The sequence below is a fragment of the Tamandua tetradactyla genome, chromosome 5 (genome assembly GCF_023851605.1).
Source record: "Tamandua tetradactyla isolate mTamTet1 chromosome 5, mTamTet1.pri, whole genome shotgun sequence".
NCBI lineage: Eukaryota > Metazoa > Chordata > Mammalia > Pilosa > Myrmecophagidae > Tamandua > Tamandua tetradactyla.
The window spans coordinates 85,887,177-85,906,765 of record NC_135331.1 but is presented as its reverse complement, the minus strand read 5'-3'; the positions used below and the strand labels follow the sequence as shown (position 1 = coordinate 85,906,765).

Here is a 19,589-nt window from a genome sequence, read left to right as displayed (position 1 = left end):
CGTATCATAAATAAAAAATAAATTAATTTAAAAAAAACGAAAGAGACAATAGGAGTGGTGTTGATTGGGGTTTAACAAACTATGACCATCAGCACTATCTAACTTCCTGTTATCTATTGGCCATAGTCCATAGTTTTACTTTTCCCCCTATATAGCTCTGCAGTTAACTCCTTGTCCATTATCGAACCCTTGAAATAGTTCAGGTGAGAACTCATATATAATCATAGATTTGATCACTGGGATACATGGCACTTTACATCTCCTTTCAGTCATATTCATCTTCAGTATGGCAATGTTACTCATAAACTCACTAAATAGTTATCATTGCTTCTATACCTTCCCTTAAATTTAGATTCAACCTCTTTGGGTAGCCTTTCCTCCATCTCTAGCTTCTATGTATCTCTAGGTCTGCTATATTCTACACTATATCCTCTGAAACCACCTTTACCAGAGGCAAAACAACAAAATCATACAGCATTTGTTATATGCATACATGTTATATATCATGTACTTGAAATATAGCATTTGTCCTTTTGTGTCTGACATATTTCACTCAGAATTATGTCCTCAGTGTTCATCTGTGTCATCATATGTTTTGAGACATCATTTCATCTTACTGCTGCCTAATATTCCATCGTGTGTATATACCAATTTTGTTTATCCATAAATCTGTTGATGGGCACTTGGATTGTTTCCATCTCTTGGCAATTGTGAATACTGCCACTGTGAACATTGGCCTACAAATGTCTGTTCATGTCACTGCCCTCAGTTCTTTTGGGTATATACCAAATTATACCTTAATAAGTTTTTTTAATAAATTAACACTAAATTCTTATACATAAAAAAGAAAAAATTAAAAATTCAGAAAATAGGGATATTTGACAATTTATTTTTGTGCTTTTGAAAAATCTGAATTTTTAGCAAAAGTGTCCTACTTCCAAAAATGTTTCCTTCTGTTGTTTTAAATATTGTTACTTTGAGGTAATATTTTCTTGACTTTAGGCACATATGACTTACACCTATATGTGAAGCAACAGTTAGTTTGCCTTTTCACCTTCTTCCTGAAGTATATCCTTTGGAATTGGCTTTAGTGAGGGTCAGTTGGTGGATAAGACTCTCAGATTCTGTTTTACTTAAGTATCTGCTTTCCTCTCATTCTTGCAAAATATTTTTACTAAATATATAATTCTAGGTTTAAGTATTTTGTATTGAACTTATCATTTTTACTATCTTCTGCCTCCTGTTGTTGGACGTGAGAAGTAGGTGCTGTTTTAATTCTTACCACTTCGAAGATAACCTATATTTTCTCTCTGCTTTATTTGTTTATTTATTTTTGTATGCTGCATGGCAAACTCACATTTCATTATTTTTTCATGTGACCAACCAGTTATTCCAGCACGATTTATTGAGTTTTTGTTTGTTTTTGGCAAGTACATGGACCAGGAATTGAACCCAGGTCTCCTGCATGATAGGCAAGGATTCTACCATTGAACTACCCTTGTACCCCCTCTCTGCTTTATTTTTTAAAGATCACTCTATTTTCTTGGGTCTTGCAGCATCACCGTGATATGCCTATGTATAAATTCTATTTTATTTGTTGTGTTTGCTTAGGATTCACTGGGTTTCTTTAATTTGTGCATTGGGGTCTTTCATCAGTTCTGGAAGTTTTTAACTATGCTCTCTTCATGTAGTTTTTCTGTAGTATTACCTGTCATATCTTTTTTGTAAAACCCTGACTAGGTGTAAGTTGCAGATTTTTATTCTATCCTTAATTTCTCTCAGCCTCTTTTCCATTTTTGTATCTTTGTCTTTTTGTGCTGTACTCTAGATAATTTTTACATCTATTTTCCAATTCACTAAATCTTTCTTCAGCTGTACCTAATTTGCTGATATATCTGTCCATTGAGTTTTAAATTTCAACCACTGTACTATTTAGTTTCTAAAATTTCTATTTCATTCTTTTAAAAATCTGCATGAATCCTTTAAAAAACATTTTTTATTGTGAAATACAGCATATATACAAAAAAGTGATAACTTTCAAAGTACATTTTAACAAATAGAACAAATTTCAAAATATAGTCTGGGTTGCAGTTCCACAACTTCAGGTATTTCCTTCTAGTTACTCTAAGACACTGGAGACTAAGAAGAATTATCAGTATAATGATTCAGTAGTCATACTTATTTGTTAAATCCTATCTTCTCCGTTACAACTCTATCTCCTCTGATCCTTCTCCCAATCATTAGCGATATTTGGGTAATGACCATTCTAACTTTTCATGTTGAAAAGGAGTGCCAACATTATGGGGTAGGGGGCTGCTACTGTTGATACTCTTAAAGAGATTGGCTTATCTGGCCTAGGAACAATCCGGAGGTTATAGGTTTCTGAAAAATAAACTTACTGAGTGAAACTTTTATAGGGTCCCAGATAGACCACTGAGTATTCTTTAAGATTTACAGGAATACTGTTGATTGAGTCTTGGCATATGATGGCAGTTAGCAATATCTAACTGAATCTTGCATGAGTAACCTCCAGAATATCCTCTTGACTCTATTTGAAATCTCTCAGCCACTGATACCTTATTTTGTTACATTTCTTTCCCCCCTTTTGATCACTGATGACATTTTGATAGTATCTTCTTTTAGGGGTCAAGCTAAAGTATGAAAGAGAGAGAGAGAGAGAGAGAGAGAGAGAGAGAGAGAGAGAGAGAAATTCAAAAGCATAGTAGCTTAAATAAGATAGAGGCTCTCTTTTACATAATGAGTTATAGATAAGCCATCAAGAGCTGGTAGGACAACTCCTCTATCCTAGATGTGTGGTTCTATCTCTAGTTTCAAGTCAGCTACTCTATTTGCTACCATTTTCCATCCGGTGAGAAATGGAAGGCAGCAGAAACATACATACATATCTATTTTTAAAGGAATGATCCAGAAATGGCACACTTCTGTGCAGTCATACAGTTGTTAATCCATAAGAGAGACTGGAAAATATGGTCTTTAACTGGGTGAACATGTGCCCAACTAAGGCTTAAGAGTTCTATTGTTAAAGATGGGGAGAATGTATATTAGTGACCAACCATAAAACTCTGACACACACTTTTTAATGCATTTTTATTGAGATATATTCACACACCATATAAACTATCCAAAATATGCAATCAATGGCTCACAATATTATCATATAGAAGAGCATTCATCCCCATGATCAATTTTATAACAATTTCATTATTCCAAAAAAAAAGAGAGAAAACCCAAAGCATCCCATACTCCTTACCTCCCCATTATTATTATTAATTTTTGTCCTTATTTTATTACTCATTTACCCATACACTGGATAAAGGGAGTGGCACCCATATTAAACATACTCTCTTAATATTCTGTATTCAATAATTCCAACACCTAAAGTCTTGGTGACTCTGTTCCTTTCTGGTTCAACCTACCCCAGCCTCCACGCACTGGCTTTCACTCATGATGTCTATTTCCATCTGTGACTTGAGAATTTATGACAATGAATTTGTTTTTCTTGGAATTTTGTTTTACTGTGCTATGATGCTCAAAGCAGATACCATGAAACACATTGGCTTAAACAATTGCAATTCATTAGCTGTCACGCTTACAGTTTTGAGGCTAAGAAAAACGTCCAAATCAAGGTATTATCAGGAGATGCTTTCTTTTTGAAGACTGGTTGCTGGTGATCCTGGACTTCTCTGTCACAAAGCAAGGCAAATGGTGCTGTCTCTTCCAGTTTTATTGCTTTCAGCTTCTTGCTTTCATGACCTTCTCTCTGTATTCATCTGGGTCTATAAAGGACTCCAGTAAGAAGATAAGATCCATGTCTTAATTCATGAAAAGTTCCTACTTACAATATATATACGCCCACAGGAATGGACTAGCTTTCAGAATATGATTTTCTGGGGTACAAACAGTTTCGAATCACCACAGATATTATCTGTAGAAGTTCTCTGAAACCTGAGATGAAAAAGAGATGCTCCTCCCCAGAGAATGTGCATCTGTTTTTGCCAAGGATATGGAGGCATTACCATTTAAGGATGACTTTAAATTAAATTCTAAGATTGAGGTCTCTTGAATTACCCAGATTGCAAGGTTTAGGGCTGCAAATGCATGTATTGTTGTGATTACAATTTATTTCTCAAGGGATAATTTCCCCTTCCCCCACCCTGCACCAAGTTTCAAAGCAAGAGATTTTGCTTGTGTTTCCTTCCTAAAGGGGTGGGTTTATTTTTAGTTTACCCTCTCAATGAAGTGTCTGGATTTAAGTGAAGGCCTGTTACTGCTTTCCCCACCTTGGGCTGGTCCCAGTGAAGCTATGATACCTGAAGCTTAAATTTGCTAGGTTTGGCAAAAGTTGGCTTCAGAACTCCCCTTATCTGCTTGGGTTCTTACCGTAAGTTAGTTTTAAATTAACATTCCTTATTTCCTACCAATTCACTGATTTATTTAGGAAAAGGATTTTTTTCTTTTCTTTTTGCTGTATAATGGGGGTCATAATTCATTCTTTTCCATGTGACTAATCCCATTATTTTTTTAAAAAATTTTTATTTTTTATTAAATACCGAACAAACACAAACATTCTTAACTTTTGATCGTTCCATTCTACATACATAATCAGTAATTCACAATATCATCACATAGTTGCATATTCATCATCATGATCATTTCTTGGAACATTTGCATCTATTCAGAAAAAGGAATAGAAAGAAAACAGAAAAAAAATCATACATACTATACCTCTTACCCCTCCCTTTCATTGATCACTAGCATTTCAATCTAAATTTATTTTAACATTTGTTCCCTCTATTATTTATTTTTATTCCATATGTTCTACTCATCTGTTGACATGGTAGATAAAAGGAGCATCAGACACAAGGTTTTCACAATCACACAGTCACATTGTGAAAGCTATATCATTATACAATCATCTTCAAGAAACATGGCTACTGGAACACAGCTCTACATATTCAGGCAGTTCCCTCCAGCCTCTCCATTACATCTTAGCTAACAAGGTGAGAGCTATTTAATGTGTAAGAATAACCTCCAGGATAATCTCTCGACTTTGTTTGGAATCGCTCAGCCATTGACTCTTTATTTTGTCTCATTTCACTCTTTCCTTCTGGTCGAGAAGGTTTTCTCAATCCCTTGATGCTGAGTCTCAGCTCATTCTAGGATTTCTGTCTCAGATTGCCAAGAAGGTCCACACCCCTGGGAGTTATATCTCATGTAGATAGGGGGAGGGTCGTGAGTTTGCTTGTTGTGTTGGCTGGAGAGAGAGGCCACATCTGAGCAACAAAAGAAGTTCTCTTGGGGGTAACTCATAGGACTAATTTTAAGCAGGCTTGACCTATCCTTTGTATAATCCTGTGATTGTAGTGCCATTTGTTGAATTTTGTTTTTTGTGGGGGAAAGTGCATGGGCCAGGAATTGAACCTGGTCTCCTGTAGGGCAGGCGAGCATTCTACCACTGAACTACACGTGTATCCCCTTAGGAAGAGTTTTTAATTCAGCATTTTTAGTTTTTCAGGATATTTTCAGTCAAGGCACCTAGGCCATCAAATGATCATAAATTTAAGTTCTCATTGTACTGGTTTGAGAATAAATGGTTGGGTACTTAAAGGCACTAACACAGTGTTTAGAACATAATAAGCATGCAGTCATAAAGGCAAAGGAAAGAAAAAGAGACAAACATAAATGCACAGACACAAAATGTATTTTGAAATTTTAATTTGTAGCACTGTCACAGTGGCTTTCTCTTTGCTTGACACATGGCATCTGAAGAAGCCAAAATGTAGGGATGAAGAGTCTTCCTAAAGATAAAGGAGACCTGGAGGGCACTAAGTAGGTTTAAGATAGTTTTCTGATCCACCCAGTTTGTATGATTTGAAGACACAAACCCAAAAGAACAATGCTGTGTAATTACAAATTCTCAGGGGAGATTTTTCACCTCCTCCACTCAGTGTCAAGTTTAGAGACAGATGTTTTCCTCATAGTCCCCAGTGTGCATACTGGGCAATGTATTTTATTGTAGTTTAACCATACACTAAAGGTGTAACCCTTTTAGGTCTCAGCTTTATTTAGGATCTCCTATTAGATCTCACCCCTTAGGCAGCCCCTGGACTTTGCCTCCTTTGTCCTAAGCTTTGAGAAGATGAGCTCAAATTTATCAGGTTTGGCAATGCCTTCAATGCAAAGCCTAGTTCAGAGCTCTCCATAAACCTCTCTGAGTTTCTGCCTTCTCTCAGATATTGACCTAAATATTACTTACTACATTTCCAGCTAATTGATACTGCTGCAAAGATATTTTTCAATGTTTTATCCACCGATTTTTATTACTTTCATTCAACGAAAGGGTTAATGTATCTTGTCCACTATGTGCCACAAGTAGTTCTCAAAGGACTGTTTTGATCATTAAATGATAGTGCATTTAAGTCACCTAGTACTATGGATGGCACATAGTAAGCATTCAAGAACAAAGGGGAGAGGAGAGAAAAAGCATACCTAAACAGCATGAAATCTTGCTACCACATATATTATGAGATTTTTAAGAGCTGTAATATAATTTTTCTTATTTCTGGTCACATTGCATCCTGAAGAAACAAAAAAGTAGAAATCCAAAGCCTGAAATGCACAGGTCATGACTTGCATATCGGGAGATGAAAGAGAAGCTGTTCTGAGGTTGGTCAACGTGACCCCTCTAAAAGGGTCTGAACTATAGGGTATATTTTTCAGATCATATCTTAACCTGATGAGGCTGTAGGTCTCCTCCAGAAACACTCTGTCTTCCTGCCCTGGTGGCCAAACTTTCTCTAGTTCTTGCCTTGACTTACTTAGATCAGAAACATCTCCACAAGATGGGGACCTTTTGGAACCCCCATGATGACCTATTTTATAGTCACTGCCTTCTTCTCCATGATCCCTTTTTCCCCAGGATTTTCTTTTCCACAAATTCCTTCCTTACCTGCTCTACGGCTGTAGTCCACTTTTCCTCCATGGCTTCCTCAGCAGTGATCCATTTGAGGCCTATTTTTCTGGCCTCCTTCAAAGTGATGACCTCACCATGATTTGTTCCTCAATCATCTCCATGCCTGTGGCTCAATTCATGGCCCACACCATGTCCAAAGTCCTGTGCTCCTCTAGGTCCAATCCCAAGTCTCTCTCCATGGACCAGTTCGCTTTTCAGGCTGTGGAACATTCCAGAGCCCAATCCTGCATTCAGGTCCAGACCGAAGTCAAGGCTATGGTTATGGGGGTAAAAAGTACCACTATTTCTCAGGGAGAAGGAAAAGTCCCTCTACAGGAGAAAAATAAAGTTTATTAGAATTAAATATTTTCTTCCGTATCATTAAATCTTCTTGGATTATCAAAAATCAGAAATTTCCACTTTTCAATAGTGTTTGTTTCCTCTCTTAGCATCCATTTTTTTCGTGGGTGATATTACTCACTTACTTTCTCTTCTTCCTCTCATTTATTTATTTCTCTGGGAAAACAACCTTCCCTATAATTGTACGTGCATGTTCTCTGTACGAACATATTTTCATTGTTCTGAACCTTCATAAGTTTATAACTTGTTAGACTTTCAAAACAAGTCTACAGCCTGTAGTAAGGAGTAGCATCTCCCAAGAAAGAGGGATTCATTTGTTAATCAGCAAAGAAAGTTTCATATCATTGAGAACAACTAAAAATAAATGAAAGCCCTTAAAATGGAAGTCAGAGTAGTAGTTACCTTTGGTAGGTGGGTATTGACTTGGAGGAGACCCAAAGGAAACCCCCAGGGTGATGAAAAAAGTTCCTTATTATGAACCAGGTGGTCATAACACGTGTATGTACATATCCTAAAATTAATCAAGCTGTACACTTAAGACTTGGGCCCTTCTTGTAAGTGGTGCTTTGATTCTTTAAAAAAGGTGAGAGTCTACAAAGAGTTAAACATTAGAGAGCTACCTGGGTAAAACCCTGTGCCTGAGAGCACAGGCTCTCCCATCAAGCAGACATGGATTAGAGCCTCAGCTCTGCAAGGTGTGATCTTCAACAAGTTATTTAAGTCCCTGATTCATTTCCTTATCTGTAAAATGGAATAAGAAGAGTACACATTCCAAGGGTAGATAAGCAGATTGAAGGAGAGATGATGTACTCTAAGTACTCTCAGCTCTGGGCATTGTACCTAGTAAACAGTCAACAAAACACTAGTTCTTCTTCTTCTTATGATTAATAATATTATTACTACTATTAATAATAATATCATTATTATTATATCTCCATCTTAAATATTAAGAGGCTTGCTCCTGGCTGGCGAGTTGCATTTTATTCTCTGTGTGCAGAGAGATGAGAGAATTTGAAATTAGAAACCAAAGTATATTGATCATAAATTAATGCCCACAGTTTTTGGCTGGTTGGTGAATTTCTCATTTATTCAAAATTTGAAAATCACTTATAGGAATACATCCAGGCAAAATGGCTTAAAAAAAAAGAAGAAGAAGAACAAGAAAAGCATATTAGAATAGAAAGTCAAAGCCAGGATGGAAAATGGAATGCAGGTAGCAGTCACATCCAGCAGAGAGAACTGCAGAATGCTTGGGGCTTCAGGAAAGCATCCGCTTGTCTTCCACAACAGCACATTGCTTTATGACTTCTGTTCTTTCTAAGGGTGATTTTTTGTTATCGTCCCTTCATATTTAGTGCAAAGTGTTTTGAAACCTTTTTGAGCTGTGCTGAGAGAAATCTAGAAAAGTGAATTTCTTCTCTCTGGGGTAAAATCGTAAAGGTGGGACAGGGTGCATTCCATCACTCCCACCCCTAGAGCCAGCCTGTGGTCACCTCTGTAATGGAAGTGTAAAAACAGTCGGGGGGGGGGAAGACATTACTTTCTAGATGTTCTTTCTCTAGTACTATGGTTTCCAGCTATTTTATAAACACATGCTTTACCTTGGGATCTCCCTTCTCTTCCATTCACAGCGTAGACCCACTTCCCCCTCATTCGAGCCACTTCATCTTTCCTATTCTCTTTTCTTCTACCTCTTACTACATCTATCACTTATTTTAAAAACTGTGTATTTTTTATTGATATATAGTATATATTCACATACCATGAAATCATCCAAAGTGTACAATCAATGGTTCACAGTATCATCATATAGCTGTGCATTTATCATCACAATAGACTTTTTTTTTTTTTGCATGGGCAGGCACCAGGAACATCACAATCGACTTTTATCACTTATATTATGACTTTTATATTATGCTATGTGAGAAAGTAAAAATCAAATCTGATTGAGAAAATAAGAGTCTGGCCTGTCATTCCAAGGCTGGCATAGAACACAGAGCCAAAGGCACAGTTTACATAAAAGAATAGTTTTCCCAAAGGATATCCAGCAGCTGTAAAGCCTTGAAACAGCTCCCCTTACTCACTTTCAGTGACTCAGTCACCAAAATATTTGGTTCTCTAAAATCATAGACTATCAGAAACTTTGTTGTTTGAGATTCTATCACTAAGAAGGAAATATTGTATTCTTGACACAGAGAAGTAGGCTCTATTTCCAACCCAGCTGCCAAGAGCTCTTGAATACAAAATCCCACTATTGTATCACTGCAGTTTCCAAGGAAACTGGACCACGGGTCCCTTTCACAGTCTAGAGCTGCGGCTGACCCCTTTACACACTGCCTTGCTTTGCTTTGAGCCTATAGAAATTCTGCTTTGGTTAAATTTCACCCCAAATCCACATTTCCCCAAATACCGTAATAACTCCATCATTTCTTTTGTTTGCTGAGATGCTCCTTGGCTCCTCTGGTGTGCAATCTCCTCTGTCCAACAAGCAGATAAACATGAAATTGTGAGACTACAGGCTTGTCCCTGCTGCTCTTAGCTTGATTAGGCTCGGATACACGTAACTCTGCTCTTCCCTGCCATTCCACACACTTATGTGTCTGTCTGTCTCTCCCCCTCTTTCTCCCCTTCTGCATTCTAAAAGCCCTAGTCCCACCAATTCCGTTCCCACTCACAATCTATCTCCACAGTAGGTTCATCCATTAACTTCTCTTAGATACTCACCAGGCAGAAACTAAGCCCCATTAATAGGCCAACACTGATGGCAGTTGCAGCAAGAGAAATGAGGATGATACCCCAGGGCTGTAAATGTCTCCCTGGTCTAATGGTGTTGGTGGAGGTGTGGCTCACACCCAGCATGCTGTGCTCATTTCATGGGCGGTGGGGCTGGTTGCAGAAGTGATGCTTGGCTCATGGCTAGATCCTGCTCCAGTGGTTACGATACCTGGGACTGACGCTCCAACAGTGGGCATGCCCAGGCCAGAGGGACCCAGGACTATTGCAGTGGTGGTGTTGCCGGTGGCGGGAGGCAGGGAGTCCATTCCAGAAACAGGTGTGGTTGGTGGGGTCCCAGGGTCCTGGTGCCTAAGAAACAGGTCATAGAATATGACGGCTTTGTAGTGAAGATAAACAAAGGGAGTGTGTGAACTCAGAGCAGAGGTGGCTGGATTTAATATACCTTAGGTGATGGTGGTTTGAGAGAAGGTGTTGCAGGGAGGAGAGAAGGTACAGGTGCTTCACCTATGGCCATGGTCCCAGGAAAGAGGTGTGTCTCTTAAAGAAGAGAATGTAGAATATGTCCACTGGTGGTGCTCATGATGGCAGAGGCAGGAGATTGAGAATATGTGACTATGATGGATGCAGAATCAGAAGATCGATTCCATTTTACCAGTGGTCACCTAGAAAGAAGTGAGTGGGTTGGGGTAAAAAGCAGTAGGAGGGCATTGCACTGGTGGCTTAGTGGTAGAATTCTCCCTGCTGTGCCAGAGATCTGGGTTCAATTCCCAGAGCTTGCCCATGCCAAAAAAAAAAAAAAAAAAAAAAAAAGGTAGGACCTGATTCTCTTATGACTGCAGTCACTGGGGTGTAAGAAGGGGAGCTGGGCTGCTGACAGATTTGGATTTAATTGTGGATGTGGTCATAATACTGACTGGGAGCAGAGGTGATATAATCTAACACAACTGTGGTGGTCAACCAAGGAGGAATGAGTGTGCTTGGAAGAACCTGAATCAAATGGAAGGGCCTGGTCGCAGGGATAACAGCGGGTGTGCTCGGAATCAAGATGATAGATGTAGTGCCTCAGTGACAGTGGTCGCGGAGCCTTCAGTCCCAATGCTCCTGAAAATCTGATATGAGGAAGGAGTAAATCACCCTGTCCAGAGATTCATTTACCAGTGACCCAATTTTCTTTTTTTTTTACATTTTTTAAAATTTTTATTTATACAGCATACAAGCACATACATTCTTTTTTTTTGAGAGTATTCTTTTCATCTTTTTAAAAATTTTAATTAATAAAACCAATCGACATACAATACGAACATTCCTTTTTTTCCATCACATAGTTGTATATTCATCATCATGATCATTTCTTAGAACATTTGCATCAATTCAGAAAAAGAAATAAAAAGAAAACAGAAAAAAATTCATACATACCATAATCCTTACCCCTCCCTTTCTTTGATCACTAGCATTTCAATCTACTAAATTTATTTTAACATTTGTTCCCCCTATTATTTATTTTTAATCCATATGTTTTACTCATCTGTCCATAAGGTAGATAACAGAAGCATCAGACACAAGGTTTTCACAATTACACAGTCACACTTTCGAAAGCTATATCATTATACAATCATATTCAAGAAACATGGCTACTAGAACATAGCTCTATATTTTCAGGCACTTCCCTCCAGCCTCTCTGTTACATCTTAACTAAAAATGTGGTATCTATTTAATGCGTAAGAGTAACCTCCAGGATAACCTCTTGACTCTGTTTGGAATCTCTCAGTCACTGACACTTTATTTTGTCTCATTTCTCTCTTCCCCCTTTCGGTTGAGAAGGTTTTCTCAATCTCTTGGTGCTGAGTCCCAGCTCATTCTAGGATTTCTGTCCCACACCTCCCAGGAAGGTCCACATCCCTGGGAGTCATGTCTCACGTAGAGAGGGGGAGGGCAGTGAGTTTGCTTGTCATGTTGGCTGAGAGAGAGAGGCCACATCTGAGCAACAAAAGAGGTTCTCTTGGGGGTAACTCTGAGGCCTAATTTATGTAGGCTTAGTCTATCCTTTGTGGGGTTAAGTTTCATACGAACAAACCCAAAGATTGGGAGCTCAGCCTATTGCTTTGGTTGTCCCCACTGCTTGTGAGAATATCAAGAATTCTCTACTTGGGGAAGTTGAATTTTACCCCTTTCTCACCATTCCCCCAAGGGGATTTTGCAAATATTTTTTTATTCCCTGTTCAAATCCTTCTGGGATTTATAGAGGCATCACTCTAGACAAACCTACAAAATTTCATGCCCTACTCAAAAGCTGTCCACATAAGTTATATTAAGAAATGCACTAGTTGAAATATAAATTTTGTACCAAATGAACATTTTTTGCTTTAGTCTCACACATAAGTTAAAGTTTTAAAATATTAATTACCATCTATTTTTAATACCTTGCATTATTGACATTCCTTTGTTCTTCATGCAAAACGTTTTTAAATTTGTACATTTAGTCACTATCATTATACACTCTAGGCATTCCTAGATTATACCATCTCAGTCTTTATCATCTATCTTTTCTTCTGATTTCATTTGTGCCCCCAGCCCTCCTCCTTCTATCATTCTCACATTCAGCTTCATTCAGTGTTATAACATTATTGTATTACAGTTAGGTAGTATCCAATTTTCTTTAGGAAAAAAACATTTCTAACCATTTCCCTGCAAGATTTGGCCATTCTCACCTTCTGGAAAGAACCTTCCCTGGGTTTCTGCAGCATTTCAGGTGGGTGTCTGAATCCAGGTGGAGAAAACACACACACATACAACCATGTGCATACACCTTTATACACACACACAACCACACATACATGCCCACACTCTGATAACACACACACAGAACAAAGTGGGTAGACTCAGAACTGACACGAGTAGTGATAGGAAGTACATAAGTGGTTTTATTCAGATGTGCCAGAGTCTGAAAAAAAAAATTATTTTTGGTCTTGGACCAACACAAGACTTGGCAAACCTTGTGTCAGATAGTAAATATTTTAGGTCTTTCAGATCATACAATTTCTGTCACAATGACACCACTTGGCTTGTTGCTAGAAACCAGCTCTAAACAATATGTAAAGTAATGGGCGTTGTTGGTGTTCCAATGAAACGTTATTTACAAAAATAGATAAAGGGCCAGATTTGGCCCACAAGGAATAATTTGGCAGCTCCCTGACCATGGGTCAATATAGTGAATGTTATGAAGTGGCAGTATTACAGGTGGGAGGCTGACAAGAGCTGTTTGCATTTGGCACCATAGTGAGAGTATTTGACAAATAGAGTTGAGGTGGCTTTGGTGTAAGCATGGGTGGTAGACTGTAATTAACTTGTGATGATAGGATATTTGAAAAAGGTGTTTCTGATTGAAATGGAATTGGTGGGCACTAAACAAAATGAGAAGAGGCCAGAGTAGGAATAAGTAGGATCCAAGAAGAGGAAACAGAATTATATTTAATTGGTGTGCTGATTTGTCCAAGGACTAGAGACAAGATGAGAGAAATAGATGAAAATGTGGTAGTCACTGGAGTTAAAATGCAGGTGTGTGCTTAGAGAAATGGTAGTTAGTACCTGGTATGTTGGTGTTGGTGATGAATTGAGTGGAAATGTCAGTGGCCACAATGGTGGTGGCAGAGACTGTGAAGAGTCCAGAGACACTGGTGGAGAATGCAGTGGAAACCAAGATGAGTGATGAAGGCAAAGCAAAGTCTGTGGTGACCCTAGGTGCTTGGATCCAGAAGGTGAGGTGGAAGCTTCAGTGTATTCAGAAGTTGTGGAGGAAAATACACTGGGTATGGATGTCGAAATGGACACTGTGGTGCTCTTGGAGGCTGTGGTGGAGACAGCCAGGGTCTCAGAAACTGTGGAGCTGTTTGTAGTGGGCACAGAAAGCATGGACCCATTCGTAGTGCACTGAGAGGCTGATGTTGAAGCTGCAGAAAGCACAGAAGAACTGATAGTCTCAGAGGTTGTAGGGGAGGCAACAGTGGTTATCGGTGCTATTGTGGATGACATTGTGGTCTTGGAGCCTGTGGTGGAAGCCAAGGTGTTAACAGACTCTGATGTGATCTCAGAGACTGTGTTAGAGGTCTTGCTGGTCTTACATCTTGTAGTGGAGGCTATGGCGGTCAGGGAGGTTGTGGCAGTCTGAGAGGTTGTGGTGGAGGCCATGGTGGACAAAGACTCTGCAGTGCTTGCAGAGGCAGTGGCAGAGACTGTAATAGGCACAGACACTATCTCGGAAGCAGTGATGTTCTCAGATGCTGTGGTGGGCGTTCTAGAGGTCTCAGAGCCAGCAGTGGCCTCAGAGGCCATGGTGGAGTCTGTGGTAGTTTCAGAGGCTATGATGGAAACTGTAGTGGGCACACACATTTTGGTGGAGGACATGGTGGTATCAGAAGCTGTGGTGAATGATATGGTGGGCAAAGATGTTGTGGTGGAGAACAAAGGAGTCTCAGGAGCAATAGTGGAGGCCCATATGGGCACAGAAATAGTCATTGGTACTGTGATGTTGTCAGAGGCTGTGATGGACAATTTGGTGGGTACAGATGTAATCATGGAGGATATGGTGCTCCCAGAGGCTGTACTGGACACTGCGGTGTGCAGAGATGTTGAAAAGGTCATGATGGTCTCAAAGACTGTGGTGGAAGCTGTGGCAGCAGATGCTGTGGTGGTCTCAACAGACGTGAGACTGGCCATAGAGGACAAAGACTGCAATTGTGACAGGGATGTTAGTGAAGACTACAGTGGCCTCAGAGGCTATGGTAGCAGATGTGGTGGTCTCAGAAACTGTTGTATTCTTAGAGGCTGTAGAGGAAGCTATGGTTGGCCCAGACTTTATAGTGGAGGATGCAGCAGTCTCAGAGGCTGGAGTAGGGACTATCAAAGGTAGAAACACTGTAGTCTAGGACCTAATGATCTCAGAGGATATGGCAGAGCCCAAGGTGGGAAAAGACTTTGCTGTGTTCTCTAAGGTTGTGGAGGAAGCTATGAGGGCCTCAGAGTCTGTGGTAGTTTCAGAGACTGTAGTGAAGAATGTAGTGGGCACAGATGTTATCTTGTAGGGCATGGTGCTCTCAGATACTGTGGTGCAAGTGGTGATGGGCACAGATGCTGGAGCAGAGAGCAAAGTGGTCTCAGAGACTGTGTTAGAGATGATGGCTGGCACAAACATTGTGGTGGGGAATGTGCTGCTCTCAGAGCCTGTGGTGGGAGTTGTGGAGGATACAGATGCTGTGGTGGTCTCAGCGGGCACCATAGTGGCTGTGGAGGGCACAGACTCTGCGGTCACAGTGGTTTCAGTGGATACTGTACTGGTCTCCAAGGCTACAGGAGACTTAAATATCTCTGAGACTGTGGAGGTGACTGGAGTGGGCACCACCATGCCTGTGGTGACTGACATTGTAGTCACAGACATTATCTCAGAGGCTGTGTTGGTCTCAGAGTCTGTGCTGGAGAGCAAGGTGGTCCCAGAGCCTGTGATGGAGCCCACTGTGGACACAGGCTCTGCAGTGTTCTTTGAGGCTATGGAGGAAGCTGTGATGATCTCAGAGACTATGGTGGTTTCAGAGGCTGTGGAGAAGGCTGTGATGGGCACAGATGCTGTGGTAATCTCTGCAGACACTGGGATAGCTGTGGAGGGCACAGACCCTGCAGTTGTCACAGAGGGTTTGAAGAGACTGTCGGATTTTCACAGGCTGTGGTGGCAGCTGTGGTCACCTCTGAGCTTGTGGTGGAGGCTGGGGTGGACCCCAACGTGCCTGTAGTAGTGGTTGTGTTAGTGACAGGAGTTATAGTGGAGAGCATGGTGGTCCCAGAGCCTGTGGTGATACCTGTGGTGGGTACAGGCACTATGGTGGAGAATGAGGTAAGCTCAGAAGCTATAGTTGAGCCTGTGTTGGTCTCAGAGCCTTTTGTGGAGCCAATTATGGACACAGAATCTGAAGTGGTCCTTGAAGCTGTAGCAGAAGCTATGGTGGTTTCAGATCCTGTGATTTCTTCAGAAGTTGTGGAGGATGCTATAATGGGCACAGATGCTGTGGTGGCTGTGGAGGTCACAGAGGATTTAGTGGAGACTGTAGTAGTTTCAGAATCTGTGGAGGAAACTGTAGTGGTCTCAATGTCAGATATTATTGTGGAGGACACAGTCGGTACAGAGGCTGCAGTGGAGGACATGCTGACCTGATCCTGAGAAACTGTGGTGATGGCTGTTTCAGAGCCTATGGTGATCTCAGAGTTCACAGTGGAGGCCCCGGTAGGCGGAGATGCTGTGGTCAAGACTGTGGTGGTCTCAGAGACTGTGGTGGTTTCAGAGGTTGTGGTGAAGGTCCAAAGGGTCTCAGAGGCTTCAGTGGAGGCAAAGGTGGACTCAGAAGCTGTTGGGTTCTTAGAGCCTGTGGTGGACACAGGCTTCACTGTGGAGGACGTGGTGATTTCAGAGACTGCAGTGGAGGCAGCAGTGGACTCAGAGACTGGGGTAGAGATCATGGTGGTCTTAGAGCCTGCTGTGCAAGAAAGAGAGATCATGTCTGAAATGAAAAGTCTATGAATAACTGGCGGGGGCTGTTTTGGGGACTGAAAGGAAGAGGCACCCTCGCCTTCCACAACAAGGGCAGGGCTATGGAAGAGGCAGCTCAAAAGATAAACAAGGGGCTGGAGATCAATGCCAAAGAAGAGAAGTACCTGAAAACGTTTCTAAAAATGGAAGCCTAAATTATCATGGTACCACTTATGAATATGGAAAAGCAGAACTTATGAACAAGCTGGCATGATGTTGAAGGAGATGCAGAAACTACCAGAGGCTATTCTACTGATTGAGAAAGCCTGGATCTTAGTTTGTCAGGCTTCTATGACAAGTACAACACAACGGGTTGGCAACAAGAATTTACTGGCTCATGGTTTCATGCCAGGATTTCCCTAGAGAACAGGAGAGAACAAGGGGCACTGCACAGGATTAAGAAATGACAGACACAAGAAGTTAGTTCAGTGGGGTCAGGGGACTCAAGCTCATCAGGTGCAAGAGCCCCGAATAAACTGATGTCCACATACATATTGTGTTCTTACATGGGAACTGCTTTAGGGAGTGTAATCAAAGCAAGATTATTTTTGAACATCTGTCATGCCTGCAAAGCTACAAAGTTTGGTTCCCAGCTCCTTGTCCCAGGAACTGCTTATTTCTTATCAGAATGCTCTCTATTCAGGTCTCTTCGGGTTGTTGAGTCCGCGTCCTTAAGAGCATTTGCTTCAGCAGTTTACCACATTAGCAGGGCGCGGTGTTCCTAAGCCCTGTGTCCTCAGTCAGCCCTGAAAACACTAGCGTCTGCAGTTCACCACATCAGCAGGGCCCAGAATTCTCAAATCAAGGGGTCAACAAAGTCTGAAGCATTCTGGTGCTGGCTTGCTACAATCTTTTGGGTTCCTTGGCTTGTACCTCTGCCTGCTGTCACAGGGCCATCATGCCTTTGGTCTCCTCTCCTGGCTTTCTGTTCCGGTTTCAGCTGCCTTTCTGTTCTGGCTCTTTAGAAGGTCTCCAGTCATGTGGATTAAGGCCTGGTTCAGTGCAGCCACACCTAAATAGGATCTTAGAAGATCCTATGCACAAATGAGTCCACACCTTAACTGATCATACATTTTCAAAGAATTCTATTCACAGATGGGTCCACACCCACAGAAACACAGGTGAAGAGCAGGTCTTTTGCTCAGATATACAAATCAATTCATCACAACCAACATGATGTATCTGGAAAACGGCTTCCCTGACACAGCAGCCATGGCATTGGAATGAGCTGTTCTATTTTTATAGAAAATAGAGGCCCAGAAAAGTCTGTATGGTTTTATCAATAGACAGCTAACGTGTTTGAAGATGAGGAATGCTTGTGACAGGCAGTTCACTTGCTCAGAAAAGCCTCAAGACGGTGAGTTTCGGACACAGGCTTCATGAGGCAGCTCTCTCAACCCAGAAAGAAAAAATAAATATATCTATAAGGAACGTAACAATTCTCCAACTTGTAATAACAAAACAGTTGCTCGGGTCTTAGTTCACCTGCAAAGAAATGACCACAGTGACTGTGGAAAGATGTGTCAGGGAGAGCTTCGGCACTCAGGGTTCAAGGAAGTAAGGGATACGAGCAGTGAGACCAAAATCAAGGGCCAGAGGTCTGCAACTCTTCACTTTTCAAGAGACAATGATTTGGACTAAGTATGGCTGCTCCAGGAAGAGGAATCAGGAAGAAATCATCAGCAACACCACTGATGTCAGACGAAAAGAAAGATGAATATTCTGGAGGACAGTGCTAGTAACTTGCTTTGCAAAAAAGAAAAGGAAACATTCTGACATGCCATTTCATGGACTTGGAACTTACTTAAGAGTATTCCATGTAACATCGCAGTCATGATTTTGAATGCTAAGAAAGGCTGTAATTTCTCGTTACAATTTCCCCCAAATTACCCTGTTTCCATTAACTGTAAAGCATTTTTTCTTTCCATGGTAAAACCTTTTATAAGATACTAGCAAGAGTTAATGGAAAGCACATTATCATGTTTTAGTACAGATCATTTTTTAAATTTGTGAGCTAAATTCTAGTTAAACTGCATTCTAATTAAAGGACAACAGGCACGGATATTCTCTCAAGGGCTCTTGTGATTTACTGTTAGAGAATTTTCTTTTCATTTTATTCAATAACTGCTGCTAAAGGTGATATTTGCTAACAAAAAATAATTCATATTTTTAAATGTTTTATTTTGAAAAGGAAATTTATTCCCTATGACACTAAATATATTTAAGTTATTAAATCTTTTCAGAGGCAAAATTGGGGGACAGAAAGTTATTTTGAGCATTACAATATTATTTAGTCCAATAAAAATGCATTTAAGGTCTTAAAAAAGAATGTATGAAGGGAGTGCAAGGATAGTTCAGTGGTGAAATTCTTGCCTGCCATGTGGGAGATCCGGGTTCGATTACTGGTCCATGCAGTTCCCCACAAAACAAACAAAAACAAACAAAGAATTCAATAAATGGTGCTGCAAAAAGAGGATACTCACATGGAAAAATAATGCAATGTGACCTCCACCATACAGCATACAAAAAAAAAAAGAATCTATGAAGAGCAATACAATGTGGGCATGATATTTAAATATGTGGATGCAGATACTATGCTTCCCCATGCAAAAAAAAAAAAATCTGAAAACACACACAGTCAGTGGGAAATGAGGAAATGGAGATAGTGTTCACAGGGAATTATTTCAGGAAGCTTGGTGATGAAGGGGAGTTGGGAGGGCAGCACTGTAAAAGATGAGGGGTGGGAGTTGTTAAGATGATGCTCAAAGAACAGTGTTTTCCAGAATGTGGTTCTTGGACCGTGGGCATCAGGATTACCTGGGGAGCTTGTTAAAATATAGATCCTAGCCCTCACCCCAAATTTACTGACCCATGAGCCCTGAAAGGTGGGGCCGAGGTACCTGGGCATCTGCATTTTTAAAATAATTTCTCCCAGCTGCTCCTTGTTCT

At 40.6% G+C, this 19,589-nt stretch overlaps 1 protein-coding gene and 1 pseudogene across 1 annotated transcript in view; one reads left to right on the top strand and one right to left on the bottom strand.

Moving 5' to 3' along the window:
* Nucleotides 1-14,254, bottom strand: part of MUC21 (mucin 21, cell surface associated) — a 36,594-nt gene extending 22,340 nt beyond the window's left edge. The window contains exon 1 of the mRNA XM_077159400.1: nucleotides 14,142-14,254. Coding sequence (XP_077015515.1) covers nucleotides 14,142-14,254 — 113 coding nt within the window. The remainder of the gene's footprint in view (nucleotides 1-14,141) is intronic.
* Nucleotides 14,255-16,702: 2,448 nt separating this feature from the next.
* Nucleotides 16,703-18,271, top strand: LOC143683199 (gamma-soluble NSF attachment protein pseudogene; annotated as a pseudogene).
* Nucleotides 18,272-19,589: the final 1,318 nt, after the last annotated feature.